Source organism: Triturus cristatus, chromosome 7, assembly GCF_964204655.1.
Source record: "Triturus cristatus chromosome 7, aTriCri1.1, whole genome shotgun sequence".
Lineage (NCBI taxonomy): Eukaryota > Metazoa > Chordata > Amphibia > Caudata > Salamandridae > Triturus > Triturus cristatus.
The window spans coordinates 668147899-668168421 of NC_140590.1; the positions used below are offsets into that span (position 1 = coordinate 668147899).

General features: G+C 44.8%; 1 protein-coding gene across 1 annotated transcript in view; it reads right to left on the reverse strand.

Moving 5' to 3' along the window:
- Positions 1-20523, reverse strand: part of LOC146810320 (cholesterol transporter ABCA5-like) — a 1540893-nt gene that overhangs the window by 1154613 nt on the left and 365757 nt on the right. Inside the window, exons 7-8 of the mRNA XM_085617316.1 lie at positions 19954-20095; positions 7767-7955 (exon numbers count right to left, since the gene is read on the reverse strand). Of these exons, the coding sequence (XP_085473442.1) occupies positions 7767-7955; positions 19954-20095 (331 nt within the window). The remainder of the gene's footprint in view (positions 1-7766; positions 7956-19953; positions 20096-20523) is intronic.

Genomic DNA, 20523 nt, shown 5'->3' on the forward strand with positions numbered 1-20523 from the left:
GTACGTCTACATGATTCTTTTGCCGCTTGCATGAGATGCTGTAAGTACCAGCCAGGAAATACATTAGGTGAGGTTGGGTTGTCAGCGTATGGTGCTCATAGGCATGTTAAAAGAAAAAGTTAATTTAACTCCAATCCATGATAAGCTGCAATGGAGTAGTTAAAGCTAGCCTGTTATAGCTGAAGAGCTAATGCTGGTCGCACCATCTCCAGTCACACTATATCTACCCGACAACCCTCGATACAACAAGTCCTTAAATATCATGCTTTCAAAGATAACTAACCTTTGAATACTACTGGGGGACAACGCTAGGGACCACACCGACTTTTAGTGTAACATAGAAGGAAGTAACCTTGTATTACTGCTGAGTCTGTTGTACCTTTCTAGTGAGAGATGGGAGTACTGCTTTTATACTGCTGTACTTGTTTTGTGTGAAAGTTTTGTGTGAAAGTCTTTTTGCTCTGTTACTGCCTGATAAGTAAACACCTAATCAAGGCAGGTCTCTCCTAGCGACAATGCAATGCTCCCCCATTGACATTGCACTATTGCACCAAACCATGTGTTGTTCTGTGTCCCTGGACATAGTGTAGCAACTATCTAATACATAACCCTGCATTACTGTGCTACCCCCAAACTTCCGGCCTACTTGCTGCAATCTAAGACCCTGTTCTTCTTCCCCATGACCCTAAGCTGCTCTTCAATGGCCCATCGGAGCATCCAGACAATGCCCTCCCAATCACTGAGCCCTGTATTGGACTGCTCCCCATACTAATGACTCTATGCTTCTCTCCACCAGAACCTGTACTGCTTTTCTGGATCTTACACTGCTTGCTCCCCTTAAAAAGAGCATTGCTTCGCAGCATCTTGACCCTGTGCTAGCCTCTCTACCATAAATCTTTCCGCCTTGGTACAATATACTGTATACCTTTCGGATCCTGTGCTCGCCCAAAGATCCAGTCCCTTTAAAGATACTGAGGCAAGTGGCAGGAGTTGTTTCCCCTGTCATTTTAGAGTTGATTAATACCTTATTTTCTACTGGAGTGGTCCCTCCCCATGAAAGGAAGCTCTGGTAAAGGCACTTTTAAAAAAACCTAGCCTTGATCCTTCGACTCTGGGAAACTACAGCCCCATATCACTTCTCCCGGGGTCAGCAAAATTGCTGAAAAATACTTCAATTCGGTACTGTCATCTTTCCTAGAGACCCACAAACTCCTCCACCGGTCCCAGACAGGCTTCCGACCTCTCCAGGGAACTGAAACGGCTTTGCTATCAGTGGTGGAAGAGTCAATAAAGATAGAGGCACCACTGTGGTCCTTCTCCTGGACCTCAGTGCGGCCTTCGACACCGTAAACCATCATATCCTGGTCCATAGACTCAGAAAACTGGGAGCTACCGGAACTGCTCTGTCATGGCTACAGTCTTTCCTGAATAACAGATCCTTTCAGGTTTTTGACAACGAGATGACCTCTAAACAGATGCCCCTTTGCTGCGGAGTACCGCAGGGATCATCCCTGAGTCCCACCTTATTCAACGTTTACACGTGCTCCCTAGCAGAGGTGATATTTCCTTTTGGGGTACACATAGTCACCTACGCAGATAACACGCAACTTGTGATTGGGCTTAATAGAGCCGAAAGCTCCCCCCGTCTGCGTCCATGCCTAGAAGAAATTGCCAACTGGATGAACGAGTCCTTCCTGAAACTGAATGGGGAAAAAAGCGAGGTAATGATCTTCGGTAATCGTTCCCCCCTTGATCTAAACTCAATCTGGACCACCACTCTCAGTTCGGCTCCCATCCCGAAGATCCAGTTAAAAAGCCTGGGTCGACCAAGACCTCACCTTTAAGGTACAAGCACGGAAGACGGCGGCCACACGCTATGGTATCCTGAAAATGATTCGGAAAGTTCTTCCCCTTCTTTCTTTCCAGGCAAGAAAAATCATGGTCCAGGCCCTTATCCTGTCCCGGTTGGACTACAGGAACGCCCTTTATCTGGGCGCTCCTACCGCAACCCTTTCCAAATTGCAGACTATACAAAACTGGGAAGAAAGAATTCTACTAGGCACTCCTAAACATCACTCAGCTCCACCTGCTTTGAAATCGCTCCACTGGCTCCACGTCCGGGAGAGAGTTAATTTCAAAGCCTTATGCATTGTCCACAAGTCTCTAGCTAGAATAGACTCCGCAATTTTTCACACCACCATTCAGTCCTACCCGGCCCAACAGAAGTCTTCGCTCAGAGATTATGAACCTTGTCACTGTCCCCAAGATCAAGAAAGCCAGAAGCGGGGGTCCGCATTTCTCATTTAACGCAGTCAAGCTCTGGAACTCCTTCCCTCCTCATCTACGAAAGGAAACCAACCACTTAGCCTTCCGTAAACGGCTAAAGACTTTGTTATTCCCTTAGCTGGTGAAACTCCCTACAACTGCTGCTACTAGCGCTGGGATGCCTCCGGGTAGCCATGCGCTATACAAATGCTTTTTTCATTTAATTTCATTTCTCCACAAGATCTGTTTCTGCTCCCCCATGAACCTTTGATTTTTTCTACAATGCTCCTCACAATATCGCCCCAAAATAACTTCCTGTCTGCTGCATAACTCTCTGTACTCTGTGAGCATGTAGGCATCAACAGTTGAGTGCACTGGCATTAGCTCCAGTCAAAGGAAGGAAAGGCTGAGCTTGACGAGGAACATCCAGACTGTTTGGTGAAAGACTTTGCATCTTAAATGGACAAACTACATTGCTCATGATAACATTTGCTAAGGGCATTTGTGAATCACAGCTTCCTTGCTAGGTAATCAAGATGTTTAGTTGCTGCAGCCAAGATCGTGCTATCTGAAACTCAGGACAAATTGAGGTGAGTTATTTCCACAAATGCCTCGCATTTTGGAACCTGCCCCTTTGTTCAAAGAAGTATTTCAACGGAGCAATTGTATTAAGGAAGTGACATTGGATATTTATATTCGGAGACTATTCTATTTAATAAGTTGTGAACTTGGAACGCAAAACGGACTACAATTTAAAGGGATTTCTGAACGATTGTTTCTCAGAGAATTTGGGTCCGTATTATGTGATGTTAACAAACAAGATCCTTAATGCTCAAATAGGAGCATAATACATTGCATACTCCATTTAAGTTCACAGTAGCCTGAACTAGAAATTCATATTACACGCTTCAAGAGTTGTAAGCATACTTATAGTTAACAAAAGTCAGAAATATAGATATAATTTTTTTAATAACCCTGTGACCAGTTGAAATCTATGCACTGCAGAACAGACTAGTCAGAATGGTGATCTCCAATATCTATATTTTCTATCACTCATCCCATTAAACTTTCCCCAGGGATCTGCCAACTAATCTATTGTAACTTTCTTGGGATGGTAGAAAATATGGAAGTGTGGAAGATTACTTCGCTCCTGTAGGATCTGGACTACAAGGTTAGTGTTTTCTAATCCTTCCATCTTAACCTTGTGTTGCCCCTTGGGCTGACCACTGATTTTAATTCCACAGACCCAGTCCAGCTCCCTTGTAACCTTCATGGCTTCTGCTGCTGGAGCATGCACTGTTTTCCTGGACACACTGGCACTTACCTCATCTCACTCCTGAAGTGCTTTCAGCTCTTTTAATCCTGCACAGTCTCCATACCCCTTTGAATACCCTGCTGCTCCACTTCTACCAACACTTGACCCCTACAACCGCCCACTGCCCTCACACCCACAAGCCACCCAACAGTGGCAATCTATGGATGTAGTTTACAAGCTTGCATTGCTAATGCTATATCTGAACTGGATCATGGAGGAAGAAAACTACTCAATGCTGAGTCCCATTCTGTACCCATCCTGTGTGTAAAGGGAAGCTTGCACTCCTGATGCCCATGTAGTACATGTCCTGTGAAGGAGGAAGTTTGCACTGCTGAACCAAGGTGGTACCTGTCTTTCAGTGAGAGGAATTCATGGCACTGCAAATACCACTGTGGTACAAGTTCTCTGTGTCTTACTCACAATAAAAAAATATTTTGTCTGTACAAAAGCCAAAGCACAAGCATTACCATAACCTATTTCATTTGAGTTATATATCCCACTGTTGCTTGGCCTTCCCTCTCTTCTTGTGTAAATTAGAAAACGCTGATAGACATGACTCAGGTCTCTTTCTATATCTGTATTGGGATTGTGGTTCAAAGGTAGAAAGCCTCTTTCCTCCTGGTGTACAATGGACGACCAAACAGAATTGAAAGAATTAATGAAATCGTCTTTTGGCACACCTATCCACATGCATAAGATGCTACAAAGTTCTTCGAAGATTTAACCAATTCTAATTATACTAAACATTTGAAAATAAACATTCAACAGACTCTCAACTAACCTTGATACAAATAAACACAAAGCAATAACACTGACTAATGACACTCGAAGGTCTGCACAAAGGGAAAATACATTGAGCATGAATTACTACTACATAATAATGGTAGCAAGTGCTGCACAAATGGCAATACATTTCTATCTCCAGCTGTTTATGATATGCTCTGGCTCTGTGTGCTGACTAAATGGATAAATAATTATATGCGTAAAGGTTTCGCTGCACTTTAACATCAGGTATGTAGCTGTTGGAATATGAATTTATTCATGGAATATCCTGATAGAAACGAACCACAGTCTAGAGAGTTCCTATAAAATAATATGTGTTTGACCTGGCCCTCTCTGCAGGGTCACCTCCAAACTTTTTCACTTTTTCCCCTCCACTTTTTGCTGAATTTGTTTTTGTTAGCCTTAGGACTCATTTACCACTGCAAAGCAGTGCAAATTGTTTGTGTTCTCTCCTTTAAACACGGTCAAACTGGCTAATACCCAATTGGCATATCTAAGTCACTTTTAAGTCCCTTGTAGAGTTGCCTACCATATACCGAGGGTCTGTAAATTAAATGCTACCAGTAAGTCCGCAGCACGTTTCATGCGCTACTGCAGCCTGAATACAGTTTTAAACTGCTATGTCAACTTGGCATATAAAACCCCTTGCAGAGACTTAAACTCCCCTTTTCATTACATTTAAGTCACTCCTATGGTAGGCCCTAGGTAGCCTATTGGTCAGAGGGCTGCGTAATTAAAAGACTGGACGTGTACTTTTAGGTTTTACATGTCCTAATGGTTAAAAACTTCCAAATCCGTTTTTCACTACTGTGAGGCCTACCCCTCTTATAGGATATCATGGGGGATTCCTTGCTACATTAAATAAGCTCTAATTTACAATTAGGAGCAGATGGCTTTATCATTTTTGGTGTCCATGAATATATAACGATAATCCCCCTTTAATGGTATGGTAAAGTCGGATTTTTAATTTTGAAACTGTCAATTTTGGAAAGTTGGCATATTCCTACTATTAGCCTTTTAGTGCCTGTAGTCTGTCTTGGGTAACATGACTAGGCGTAACTGACAGACTTTATGAATTCCTTCCAGACATTCACAAAATAGAGCATCACGTGTGCCTGAATGGACTGTTTGCTGGCAGGATGGGGGAGCAGCGCTGAGCACAACCCTACTTGCAACTGAATAGCCTGTGCTTTGCCTTCACACAAAGACCCTAATGACCCCACAATGTCATTGCAGCCAGCTTCGAGTCAGAGTAAGAGATGAAGGAAATTCTATGCACTTCAAAGTCTCTGTCTGGAAGCTTCTCACACCTTCCAACACCGGGGCACCAGGATATAAAAAGGTGACCTCAGACACCAGCTCATCAGTACACTTCTGGACTTGTGGATTTTCTACCAGGACGAAGGACTGCTGTGCTGCTCAGAAGACTGCCACTAATATCCTGCACTAGCACCCAGACCCTGCTGAAGTGAATTCCTGACCCCTAAGTGGTGACCTTCTGGACCTGGACCCTTGGTGTCGCTAAGAGAGCTGTAAGCAAGCTTTTGGGCTCTTTGTGAGTGGACCTGTTCACACTGAGACCTCGCCGCTCACATCGCAATTCAACGCGAAGCGCCGTTACCCCAACTCTTCACGCAATAGTATCAACCACTCCAAGGTCCAGATGTACAAACAGATTTGCGACCCGTTTGCGCATGCAAAATACAGGTGGGCCATGTACTAACCCTATCTAGCGAGTCACAATTTATTTGTGACTAAATAGGATTAGCGACTCGCTGTTAGGAAGGGGCGTTCCGAGGGCATCCCTTCCTAATAGGGAGTCTGAGTCCCAGGGACCACAACCTGCCCTTAAAAAATTAAACAAAAATGTTTACATTTTTTATTTTTTTAAATGCATCCAGTTTTCCTTTAAGGAAAACGGGCTAGATTTAAAAAAGAAAATACTGCTTTATTTAAAAGCAGTCCCAAACATGGAGGTCTGCTGAGCCCAGCAGGCTACCATCCCTGGGCGGGCCAGCCATTCCAAATAGGGTCGCAAATTGCAAGTGCCTCATGAATATTGAGGAGGCATGCAATTTGCAACCCCATTGGAAATCGCAAACAGTGTCTCAGACACTGTTGTACATGCAATTTGCGACTCGCAATCAAACGCAATTTGCGAGTCGCAAATTGTCATGATCGTTCGTACATCTGGCCCCAAGTAACAGCCAACGTGCAGCTCCAGTAATGCCCACCTACAGCACCTGACCTACTCTTTGTGCTACTCCGGAAGCCTTCCGCAAAGCTCTCCCTGCTCCTTGTGGCTTGTGCTCCTTGGGCCTAACCAGGTGACTGTAACTGACCTGTGCTCCTTCACAGTTGGTCTGAACTTGTGATACTGAACCAGTCCAGCACGACCAGATATCCACAGTTGGCTTTTAGCAAAATCATAAAAAATGTATAACTTCGGATCTATTGATTGTATTTTTGTCGTTTTGGTGTGAAAGAATTTATCAGAATTTTCTCTATCTTTCCAATATTTCTTTGAGATATTTCTTGAGTTGTGTTTCATTTTATTACGGTTTGTGTGCTGCATAAATACTTTACACATTGCCTCGAAGTTAAGCCTGACTACTTTCCATACCAAGCTACCTCGGTGTGACAGGGCTGATGGAGGTAGCCATGGCGAGGACCCCTGAGGCACCACATAAGCGCAGACTAGCTTTCTAGTCGTCACTGTTGCTAATAGGGCAACACCTTACACTTATTTTGAGGTTTGCTTATTATGTCATACCTATTACATATTACTAAAGATTAATATGTATTTTCCCAACATTAAGTCAATTCAGTTCTAAGATATGAAGGAGCATGGTAGACTCATAGCTTTTTTCCTCAATGAGTCTCTTTTTAAACATACAATCTTTGAAAACAAGTTTGTTGTTTTTTATAATACAAGAGATATATCAAAGTCCAAAAATAATCAAATACTTTACAAGCGCACCATCCTCTTTCCATACATGTTGGTCAAATTTAACGCTTTATACTAATAGAAGGGCAGGAAGTATTGGTTTCTTCAATGCACATACACAAGATTCTCTAGATTATAAATTAGTGGTGTCTTAAAGGAGTAATCATTTTTAGATCAAGTTACAGTTGAAGACTTTTACATATGCTATAGACAGGTTTTCCATTTAGAGTTGTTTAAACAATTAACACGGATATGTTGAACTCTTTGGTGGTTCCATAATGACCTGAATAGTGTGATGTAACATAATATATGGCAATTAAAAGATGCATCCTAGTGACCACCAGCATAACATTTTGTATGAAATTAGAGATATTTTGGATTTTTTAGATCCACATACAAACATTGATATGCAATTTGGTTCTGTGAGATGAAAAAGTGTGGAAACTGCTGGATCACCTGTGCAATGCCAATGAGGAACGTGCAGTGGCAGAAGGGGCTCAGTAGCCACACATATGGTTTTGGAAAATCTTCCACCAGTACTATAAGAAGACCAATGCATCCAAAGACCAGCGTTGCTAGAAACTCCACCACACCCACATGTTTTGCTTTTTTAAAGAAGGGAGTCAGCATTAAGGCAAAAAATATCTAGAAGAGAAGTCAAAATTATTTCAAAGGCGTGATAACAGCTAAACAACAACACAAGCATTCCTTTTAATAATATCATAGATGACATCACAACATTATAATTTACATCACTGGTGATATTACACATAACTTCACAATTGACACAACCGACTACAACACTATTACAAATTACATCACAGATGACATTATCAATAAAGTCACTGGCAAGATCACTATTCACCCCACATAATCAATAATATGAGTATGAATGACCAAGTCAGTGTAACTCTAAACTAACAAAAAAAAATTGATAGAAATGATAGCCTCTGAAGAGATATCAATTTTAATTCGAAGTGACTCTACAATATAGATAAAAGGGTTATGAAACTAGAAATTGTTACTGTTGCGCCAAATGGACAAACAATAAAAAACCTGCCTTCAACACGTTGCTGGGCTACAGGGAAAATAATACTAACATATAAGCTTGCCTATTTAGGTCATTGTCATTAGGGTTTGGGTTGATATGAGGTTTTGGTCAGGGCCTGAGCGCAAGCTAAGTTATTCACCTATATTCACAGATATGAGGTGGGAGCATATCTACAGTGAATGGCGGAAGGCCTAGTGCAGTGCGCTTGGGAACTAGAAGCATGGTCTAGCCGAAGATAAGGTGATGTGTAATGTCACTAGTTAGGTCATTGAGGTCTTCTGCAATGTTATCAGTGACGTCAAGGGGAAGAACAGGGGAACCCTACTCACAACGGAACCAGGGTACTAGGTATATATAAGAAACAACGGTTCCTGTGGACTATGTGGACTTATTTAAGCAATATTTATGCACAATCGCAATAAAAAGGGTGCATTAATGTCAGAGGGCAAGAAACCGACTACACAGTATAATTCGGTATAGCATATTTATAGAAAAACAATAGGAATATATGTACACTTCTTTTCAATCAAAAGCGCAACAGTTTGTGCATTGTGTCCCCAAATGAAAAATGGAACCAACAAAAGCTGAATATATAAAGTGAATGATTATAAACACGGTTTCCAAGAATTCTGAGAAACGGCCATAGAAATATACTATTTCAACTGCATAGGTGCACAATAAAACATGCTGGGTAATGGTCCGTTCTTTGTGCTTGTCAATGGCATTTCGACCCTTCTATGTATGTGGGGTCCCTTCAGGACTGACGATGTTGGGACATCTGGGTTGTGATAAGCGCAGCCTTGGTGAAAATGATGTGCCACAGTGAAAAAGTGAAACTAAAAACTCACATGAGGACCTGGCCGGGTTCTCGATGTGAGGCAAGGCAGGCACTTCAGGATATGTTAAGGACCGCTGGCTCTTTGATAGATGCAGCGGTGTAATTAGTCCTTAGAGGGTGCAGTGATAGCGCACTGGGATTTCCAGAGTATTATATGACCGGACGGATCTCCGTGTAGACTGCTGAAACCTCGCGAGTCAGCTGCAGTACAGCATCTTGATTCTGCTCTCAGTGCGATGACACAATGCACAAACTGTTGCGCTTTTGATTGAAAAGAAGTGTACATATATTCCTATTGTTTTTCACTAAATATGCTATACCGAATTATACTGTGTAGTCGGTTTCTTGCCCTCTGACATTAATGCACCCTTTTTATTGCGATTGTGCATAAATATTGCTTAAATAGGTTATCAGTGACAGCATGTGTGAAGTTAAAAGTTAGTTATGGTTCAGCAAACATAAACCGGAAAAAGACATAAAATTTACCTGTTATGGTATAGAACACAAAATCCATGGCTTTTCCTATGTTGTGTTTGCTGAAACATAACTAGCCTTTAACAGAGTCTTTTCAGTGATGTGAGAAAGACTGAGTCAGTGAGAGTGAGTGTGTGTGAGAGAGTGAGTGTGTGTGAGAGAGTGAGTGTGTGAGAGAACCTGAGTGTGTGTGAGAGAGAGTGAGTGTGTGTGAGAGAGAGAGTAAGTGTGTGAGAGAGTGTGTGTGTGTGAGAGAGAGTGTGTGTGAGAGAGAGAGTGTGTGAGTGAGTGAGTGTGTGAGTGTGTGAGTGCGTGTGTGTGTCTGTCTGTCTGTCTGTCTGTACATTTGCTAATGCCACCAAAAACAATAAGAAAGAAATAAACCTCAATTCAACAACAACAACTCCCTTTCATGGCAAAATGCATAAACTAAGAGCATAATACGCAGGCATTCTCAGTGCTATAAACCAGATCATGTAGTAATTTCTCAAGATGTCTTTGAATTAGGTATTCGGTAAAAGAAAAAGTTACTGACCTTCAGTAACGATCTTTCTGGTGGATACTCTATCTACCTTCAGACTGCCCACCTCTAAATCCAGAAACATCTGACATAGTTCCCCATGCAGGAATGGGGGGGTACTAGCTCTATCTTAACACCAAAAGTGGAGTCATGGTGTTGTCACTTGAGCCATATAACGTCCAGTCCAGCACTCTGATGTCAGTTCTCATCTTTCTTTTGAGGCAGAGACAAGAAAAAAGTCTAAGATGAACAGAAGCAGTGTAAAAAATGAACTTGGAATTTTATTATAGCACATAATGCGTTCCGTCATAATAGGCAGGAGGGTGGGATTGGTGAGAAATCTGCTGGTAGAGTATCCACCAGAAAGACTGTTACTGAAGGGAAGTAACTTATTTTTTGCTTCTACCTGCCAATTCCAAACCTCTAAATAGATCTACAAGCAGAACCCCAGATGAGGTACGTCTGAAGGAATGGTCAAGCAAGGAAATCCTTAGAACTGAGCAAGCAAAATGAGCATGTCTCCTTACCTCAGAATCAAAACAATAATGTTTGGTGAAGGTGTGGGCGGAAGCCCATGTCGACACTTTACCACCTGCAAGTCTCTTGCCAAGGCCACAGTGGAAGACTCTGCCTTGATGGAATAATTATCATAATAACAATGCAATATATAGAGCACATAGCTACTACTTACGTAGTGTCCCAGTGCAAGGATACAGACTTGTGTGGGGAAAAAAAGTTGCTCAGCAGAGGAAAGCCCAGGTGACTCAGAGTAATCCAAAAAGCCAGGTTTTTCGTTTTTTCCTGAAAAGGATTTCAAATGGGGCTTGCCGCACTTCCACAGGCAGAGAATTCCTGATTTTTAGGTGCTAAAAGGCTGAAGGAGCAGCCACCTGCTATGGCCCATTTATAAATTTGGAATGATGGCCCATTTTGCTTCAGTTGACCTTAGGGTTCTAGATGGTACACAAGGTTTCACCATTGACCGAAGATAGTGAGGGCCTTGAGAGGAAAGAGACTTAAAGCAGTAGCTGAGTGCTTTAAAGATGACTCTTTGCCTCACTGGCAGCCAGTGCAGCTTTCTCAGAGCGGGACTAATAGAGGCCCGCTTGGGAATCTTGAGCAATGCATGAGCAGCAGCGTTCTGGACCAGTGGAAGCCTGTTCAAACGGAACTGGGACACACCCAGATATAGAACATTGCAGTAGCCCAGCCTGGATATGGCCAGGGCCTGGACTACTATTTTTGGGCAGCCTCAGGTAGAAGATGGAAATCTTTCCACAAGGACCTCTGCATCCCAAAACATTTCCCTGTGAGAGCAGTGATCTGGGCATTAAAGGAAAGCTGGGCATCAAAGAAAAGCTTATCATAGGACCAGATGCCCTGATTTTTAACCTTAGTCTTGGACGGGGGCAGAGGAATAGACTTAAATCCCTTCAGGCGGTTCTTTCTTCACCAGATTATAGCAGATATTAATGCACAACAATATCCAATAAGATAGCGTTCTCTTATAAGCCGCCTTGCCTTTATTGTTTCTCTCTCGTTAAACTCTATAAAGAGCTTTTATTAGGTTAGTATATTAACTAAACGCATGCCTGGGGTTCAGCTGATGTAACTACTCCTCCTCCTTGGTCAGATGGGGTGGCAGAAAAAAGGTAGGCACAGTGACAGATTGTCCCAGATTGAACGGGGACACCTTCTTAGGGAGGACAGCTGCTTTCGGTCATACAACAAGTCTAGCCGGGAAGAAGCACGTGAAAGGCAGACAGACACTCAAGGCCAGCAGTTCCCTAAAGCGTCAAAGGAACAGCACCCAAAAATATTGTTTTGAAGGTATGCAATCTTAATTGCCAATTATGAAGGTGCTCCAAGGGAGTACCCAAAAATAGCGTTAAAAAAACAGGTTTAATTTCCATTATGGGGTAACTAACGGACTTAGCAGAAACATGTCTATCAGACCCTTCACAAATTGAACAATCACTTATGATTTAAATGAAGACAGTTGGTTTGGAAGACAAAGAAAGCCTGACAATGCTGTAATATATCATCCCCCCCATACCGAACAAGCAGCAATGCTGGATCGAGGTTAATAGGAACTGGAGAATGTTACGAAGTCCACCTGTCGCTTGGAAAACACCATGACACAAATTTGTTTCATCTCCCAATATAGAACAATTTATTTCGGGGGCAATGGCCAGAAAGAATCACATGGACCATCTCTAGTGGAATGCGAAAAGAACTCAGCTGGCCCACTCAATCTCCACACATGAAGGTGTATGCCTTGGACACTGGGGTGCAGAAGCCGACCTCCTGATTGGAAGGGAAAATCCACTATGAGAGGAAGACTAAGCTGAGTGGAAAGAGAGAGAGACTTGAGATGGTCTTGGCTCCACATCCTTTTAGGGCACTCTGGGGTGATGAAGATGGCTTGGGCCTTGTTCTGGAGTATCCTCTGAACCCAAGGAATCAAGGATATGCGAGGAAACATATAGTGAAGCTGAAACATTCACTTTGACTAAAACATATTCTTCTCTGTCCCCCACCAGCTCAAGTCCACTGCAGCATTCCGGGAGATCGCAATGGAATCTACAAGATTTGACGGATGTTGGAACCACTGAATGCCAAGCATTATTGAAGGGACCTCAAATGCCAGAGCGGACTTGACCAGGACTATGCAAGAAGGAAACAAATCAAGCAGACACAGACACAGACACATCGGAATCATATCCCACGTATCCAGATACTTTATGGAAGAAGGAAGGCCTGGAGCAAGGTTGTATCCAGCATCAACCCTATGAACAGGAGGCACTTGGAGGGTTTCAGTTGAGACTTGGGCATAATGATGTGGTCAACTGCAGGTGAAGTGATGCCAAACCTTTAGCGAACAGGCTTTGAGCAGCCAGTCTTTCAGCTACGGGAACACTGCGATCACTAACTTGATAAGATGGGCCGCAATCACCAACGTCAATTTGGTGAACCCTTGAGGTACTGGAGCCAATTCAAAAGGAAGAACTGCAAATTGGTAGTGAGAGGACCACATCAAAGGTATTTCCTGTGTGACCGAAGAATAGGTATATGAGAGTATGCATCCTGCAAGTTAGGAGACACCATCCAGTATTCTTGCATCCAGCACCAGCAGAACCTGACCCATGGACATTATTGTAAACCATTTCTTGAGCAGGTTAAAGTTCAAGAGCCTGAGGTCTAGGATTGGGGAAAGACTGATATCCTTCTTGGAGAGTAGGAAATACTGAGAATAGCACACCTGTTATGTTATGTTAAGTGTTGCTTGTAAAGCGCACTGACACCGAAGCTTCCTGGCGCTGGTAGACAGAACAGAGCAGAGTGAGGAGGAAGGAGAGGTAAAAGAATCTACGTGAGGGTAGGGAAAAGAAAAGTTTTTAACATTTTCCTGAAGTTAAGGAAGGAAGAGCAGGATTTGATAGAAAGAGGGAGGGTGTTCCAAAGTCCAGGGGCCAACTGGGAGAACCGGCGTCCGCCGAATCTCTTAGTTTTGCCCCTGGGGATGATCAACAAGTCAAGGTGGGCGGATCGAAGATGGCGTGTGGGACAGTAAGGGTGGATGGTGGATTTCAGGAAGGCAGGGGAAGGGCAATGAAGTGCCTTGAAGGTAAGACAAGCCACCTTGAAGGCAGCCCTTCGCTCAACCGGGAGCCAGTGCAAATTCACAAGCAAAGGTTTGGCTGATTGCCATCTGGGTGTTCCATGGATCAAGCGGGCGGCCTGGTTCTGGACAATTTGGAGGCGTTGAGTCAGGTATTGTGGGAGACCGTGATAGATAGCGTTAGAAAAATCCAGACGGGAGAGTACCAGCGAGATGACAGTTTGGGTGAGTGCTGCCGGGGGGAGAAAGTGGCGGATTTTGCGGATCCTCCGAAGTTGAAACATACAGGAGGAAACCACCGCACCCACCTGAGCCCTGAGAGAAAGCTCGGTGTCAATGATGACACCTAGACTTTTTACTGTTTTTGCAGGGACGGGGGGGGAGCCGAACTCTGGAGGCCAGAACTGTGGACCCCAGTAGGTGGAGCTGAGTCCAGGAAGTAGGAGCTCAGTTTTACCGGGGTTCAGCTTCAATTGGTTCTGGTTCATCCAGAGTTGGATATGAGTCATGGCTCCATGAAAAGTTTTGATGGCATTTGGTGAGTTGAGGGGGAAGATGATCTGGAGATCGTCAGCGTAGTTATAAGTGACGATGTCCCATTTCAGGAGTGATTGAATAAGTGGTCGGAGGTAAAGATTAAAAAGGAGCGGGGAAAGGGAAGAGCCTTGGGGAACACCACAGGATGTGAGAGTTTTCTTTGCAGTGTAGGGACCAAGGCGGACCGCCTGTGTTCTCCCCGTGAGAAAGGACCTGACCCACTCGAAAGCAACGCCCTGGATGCCCGCCTGCCCGACACGGTGGAGAAGGATGTCATGATCCACCGTGTCGAACGCGGCCGACAGATCCAGTAGGACGAGGGCTTGGGGTTTTCCCGCGTCCGCGTTGCCTCTGAGTGTGTCAAGGACTGCCAGGATAACGGCTTCAGTAGAATGGGCGGGTCTGAAGCCGGCCTGAGTTGGTACAAGGTAGCCAGAGGATTCTATAAACCTGGATAGGCAGCGAGTGACGTGAGCCTCCATAAGTTTAGAGAAATAAGGGAGAAGGGAGATGGGGCGGTAGTTTGATGGCTCCAACATGTCGGCGCCAGGTTTTTTTAGTAGGGGAACCAGAATGGCTTCCTTGAAGGAAGTGGGGCAGACGCCGCTACTGAGGGAGCTATTAAGAAGATGAAGGATACTGTCAGGTAAATTGAGACATATGCTCCGCAGAACGGACGGTGGGCAGCAATCATTTGGGGAACCGGATTTTACACGGGTGGCTAGTTCCGCCAGAGAAGAAGAGTCTAGAGCCGGGAAAGAAGTGAAGAACAATGTGTTATTAAGGGATGTATCCGCTAGTGACAGTTGGGAAAGTGAAGGAATGGATTTTTTAATTGTGGAGATTTTTTCTAGAAAGAACGAGTTCAGGGTGTCACAGGCCTCCTGTGTGGGGGTCTGGGCTGGTAGGGTCCTGTCGTCTGTGGTTAACTCGTTCAAAACTCTGAACACCTCCTTAGATTTGTTAGCTGCCAGGGAGATCCTACTGGCAAAGTGTTCGGTTTTTGCTGAACGGATAGCTGACTTAAATTCTTTACGGGCAATCAGGTAAGATTGTTTGGCTAGGTCAGAATAATCGTGTCTCCAGATGCGTTCCAACTGGCGAGTTTTGAGTTTCCGGGCTTTGAGGTCGTCGGAAAACCATCTGTGAGAGTTCCTGTGTCTGGTGCAGGGGAATTTGACCAAGGGAGCAAACAAATCGCTGGCCGACTCAAGCCAGGTGGCCACGTTATGTTCTAGCCTATCCGTGTCGATAGAGTCAGAGATCGCCGGGCAGGAGTCAGCCAGGGCAATGAGAAATCCCTGGGAGTCATATGAACTCCATTTGCGGGCAAGGCCGCCGGCCATCAAGGGAGCAGGGGCCTGAGCAGCAGCCGTGATGGTGGTGTCTACCAAGTGATGGTCAGACCAGGCACACGGACGTATGACTGGTGGAGACAACTCCAGGTTGCAAGTCCAGATCTGGTCCAAAACATGTCCCTTGATGTGAGTAGGTTCGGAGACATGCTGGACAAGGTTCAGGCTTTTGAGCGTCTCAAAAAGCTCAGTAGCATGAGGGCCGGCGTGACTGTCGCCAAACCAGTAGTTCAGATCGCCAAAAATGGCGAGGTGGGAGTGCAATATGAGAAGGGAAGACAGATGTTCACTAAGAATGGTGGGAAAAGATGGCATGGGGTGTGGGGGCCGATAGAGTAGAAAGAAAGTGAGGGGACCAACGTCCGTTTGCACGCTGATGATTAGGTTCTCCACCTCAGGTAGCGGAAGGGAGGAAGAGGATAAGGATATCAGACGCTTGGAGATAATGGCCGCTACTCCACCCCCAGGCCGGTCGCCAGGGCGGTCGGCGCGAAGGATGTAGTAATCGGGGGGAGGGCTGCCAGAATATCCGGCGTAGACTCTGAGGTGAGCCATGTTTCTGTCAGTAAGAGTATGTCAGGGGTCGAACTGGTTAGCAGGATAAAAATATCCTCAGAGTGCTTCACCATTGAGCGGGTATTAAGATAAGAAACCCTGAGGGATGTGGTGTTCGCTGGTGGCAATGCTAAGGGTATACGGCCCTTGATAAGGAGTTGGTTAGGGCGCGATAGGCCTAATGACATAATACGATGCAAGGTCGTAGGAGATGGTAGAGTGACGGTGTGCTGAAGGTCTCTGAGTGCTTGGGGGGAATATGTAATAGGCTGGGCAGCATGGCATGCCCTCAGGCCCGTCCTGGCGCGGACGGGCGCAGACGGGCTCGCCTTTGGCGCGCCTTCGGCGCGCAGGCGGCGCGCCCGCTGCGCTCGTCCGCTGCGCGTCCGGGGAATGCACATTATATAAAGGCGTGAAGGGGCGGAGTCAGGGGCGTCGCCTCAGAAAGGGGCGTGGCCTCCGTCCTCGCCGGAATGGCGGTGTGAGCAAGTTTGCCGGTTCAGGTCAACGGCAGTGCTGTAGCAGCAGCGTGACAGCAGGTAGGCACCAAGAGTGCGAGTGCAACACAAAAGATAAAATCACAGTGCAGTTGTAAATGTTTTAAAAAAAGTCGAACACAAGACGCTTTCGGCTTCCGCCTCAAGAGCTCGAATCTGTCTGACGCGCGGCGCTAGTAAGCAATACTATTTATAGGGCGGAGTCAGGGGCGTCGCCTCAGAAAGGGGCGTGGCCTCCGTCCTCGCCGGAATGGCGGTGTGAGCAAGTTTGCCGGTTCAGGTCAACGGCAGCGCTGTAGCAGCAGCGTGACAGCAGGTAGGCACCAAGAGTGCGAGTGCAACACAAAAGATAAAATCACAGTGCAGTTGTAAATGTTTTAAAAAAAGTCGAACACAAGACGCTCTCGGCTTCCGCCTCAAGAGCTCGAATCTGTCTGACGCGCGGCGCTAGTAAGCAATACTATTTATAGGGCGGAGTCAGGGGCGTCGCCTCAGAAAGGGGCGTGGCCTCCGTCCTCGCCGGAATGGCGGTGTGAGCAAGTTTGCCGGTTCAGGTCAACGGCAGCGCTGTAGCAGCAGCGTGACAGCAGGTAGGCACCAAGAGTGCGAGTGCAACACAAAAGATAAAATCACAGTGCAGTTGTAAATGTTTTAAAAAAAGTCCAACACAAGACGCTCTCGGCTTCCGCCTCAAGAGCTCGAATCTGTTCCTTTGCTGCTCTGGCACTGACCCAACTGCTCCCTTCTGCAGGTGGGCTGCTACCTCTTGCTGCAATATTCTTGGATGGAAGGGAATGCTGGGAGGATCATGGGGAGGGGTTACCTTTGGCTGGGGAGGTTATACCCCTTTTCTACAACTTGCAAGACTGATTATCTGAAATGATGGTCTTCCAGGCTCTTAAAAAAGAGAATACCCTTCCTCCAACAGGCCATACATGCTACGTCATGGATGACCTCCTGTGACTTCTCTGATGGTGCTGGGGAGGAGGAACAGAAGGCTGGACTCATCTGCCACATCTTTTTCCGCTGCCCTGTTGCGTGCAGCTGGGGTGGATTGGCGCTGCATACATTGAAAGCATTTTGAAAGTCATATGGGTTTCTGTAAAAAAAGAAAAGTTTTTGTTGAATGCAGCAATCTTACTGGCCTGGTAAAAGTTCTACCCTCTTTAAAGCGTTTTAACATGCTTTTTTGTCCAAACCAGAACTCATCATTAAATGGCATGTCCAAGTGTGTTTTCTGGACATCACACGAAAAATGTTCAGAGCGCAGCCAAGCATGCCTCCTAAAGGTAACCGAAAAGTCCATAACTCTTGCAAAACAGTCAGCAGTGTCTAATACAGTTTTAATTATGTAATGGGAAATGCCTGTTCGTCATGGATCACATCGGCAAAATGGTCTATGAGTTGGTCAGGATGATGCAATAGGAAGTCCTGGTTACCTGCTGCCCACTTATTGCTCAGTTCAATGCTTGGCACATTGTTATTTTGGACTAGGTCTCTCTTACAGCCTCCATAGGAGTCTTGTTGAAAGGGGCAGCGGCCCCACTAATGTTGTAGCCGATTGAAGGACATCAGTAAGAATGTAAGGACAGAACAGAAGAGAGAGGCAGTTTGACCACCCCCACTGCTTTATTTAAGAACCACCCGTTGGTGCTTGATTAATATCAATGGATGTATCCACCTGCTGGCATTCTGGAGGGTTGAAGCTCAAATGCCTCCAAAGGAAATCGTGCCCTAAATGGATCACTTTAATCCATTTTGCCTTGACACTCTTTGCCCTAGCTCTGAGTCTGACCCAAAAAGATTATGGATTGTAGCCCAATATTGTGTCTGGACACTTTCCTTCATGCATTGCTCCTCCTTCAGCAAACGTTGTGCCTTTCCCCTGGATTGCAGGTGCTTGACTGGTAGCAGGAGAGGTTCCCACAGCAGGGCATCGGGGAGGCAAGCAGCCCTGAAAAAGAGGTCTCCTTGAAACGGAGAGGGTAAAACCGCCAAAGGTCCCAAAGTTAGGACAAAGTCAGTTGGCATCGTAAGAAATACATATGGCACCAGGAAAACACTTGCCGCCAAAGGAAATCTGCTAAGCAGAACCCATATAGTCCCACACCAGAGGGAGCAGCCACCCTCCTGAACATATCCGGAATTGCTTGGAGAAAGAAGGCTGGATTAGTGCCTGGTGCTGGAATAGCTATTTGCACTCCAAAGGGCAGCATCAGTGTCAGAGTGTTGGTGAGACCCCTTTGGGATACAGCAGCACTAACTCTAGCTCTGGAGAGGAAGGAGTCATGGGTGAAGCCCGAGATAAGGACTTACCTCTAGATTTTGACCATATCGGAGAAAAGGAGTGCTGCTTCTTAATGACAATCTTTCTTCCTTCGGGATTTGGAAGAGGGTCAGGAGCAGGAGGGAGTCCTTGATCTCGACTTAATCCTGGACCTCACACCCTTGAAGGATGACGTACCCAATGGTCATCCCTGGAACAGACAATGATTAACGTGGCTTCATGTTCTTTTATTGCTTTCCAGTTCATTCCATGGCAGAGCATGTACTTCAATAAGCTGTGTTTGGAATCAAGACACCATAAAATAATTGTGCAGGTCAGTAAGGGACATCTGTCCATCACAATTGCAGTAGGGCTTAAATCGTGACTTTTTAGATGTGAGCATGTTCCCAAAGCATTGCAAAACAAAATTTTGAGAGTGACAATCTTGACCTCGGAACTGAGGACAGATGCTCCAGACCCATGTTGTAAGGAATATAAAAAAAGAACTAACATCAGAGAGCCGAAGGGGCACTATATGGCGTTAGTGACATCAGGCCAATTCCACTTCTGGCGTCAAGATAAAGGAAGCGCCCATAGTGGATTAGGAGACCTATGGCTTCTGGAATATTCAGAGATGGGGAATCTGCAGATAGAAGTTTCTATCAGAAGGATAATTGATGTGAATATTGATGTACAACAAGATTTACAAATCTTCTGGATTGGTCAGCGCTTTTGGGGAAAATAATTACTACCATAGGGCTTCTGCACCTCACAGACTTCCTTAGATCTATTGTTAAAGGTGCACCCCTACTTTATATATTTATATTTAATATACAATGGAATATTCTGGAAACAAAAACATGTACAACAATGACTAGCACAAATTCGGAAACACAGATGCATGTTCAGGCCAAGAAGGAATACTTACTAATGATATACCATATAGGAAAAATAAAGCAAATATCAAAAAGTAGTTGCTTTTTGGGAAAGGTGAGAACACGGTCACAATGACAGCCATGAGTAGCGACATGATCAAAATAAAGCTTGAATACAGCAAAACCCAGGAAAGCCTGCAATAAAACACAAGGTTGACACAATTAAATTCAATTAGAAACAATACATAACAATATTCAGTATTAAGCATGGGCTTTTCTGAGACAAGTACAAAATTACAGTTAGGGCACAAAAAAGCCTCTATTTTCATTTAGACAGGTAGTGGTTGACCAGGTCATTACAAAAGTGAGTGCTTCACGTAATGCCCATTCACTAAGTCACACCGTACATAAACAATATTTGATGTCTATTTACAGCTGGATCTTGCAATATGTTTGTTGCTAAGACTTTTTTAGACTTATTTTGGTGATATAAACCTTTGCCTACAATTTGTCAAAAACACTTATTGAGGCATAAAAATATTCATAAAAATTAACATAGCAAACAAAGTGAGCGGAGGGAAAGAAAAGAGTTTAGTCTGGAGTGTGCCCAAGGTCTGAAGTAG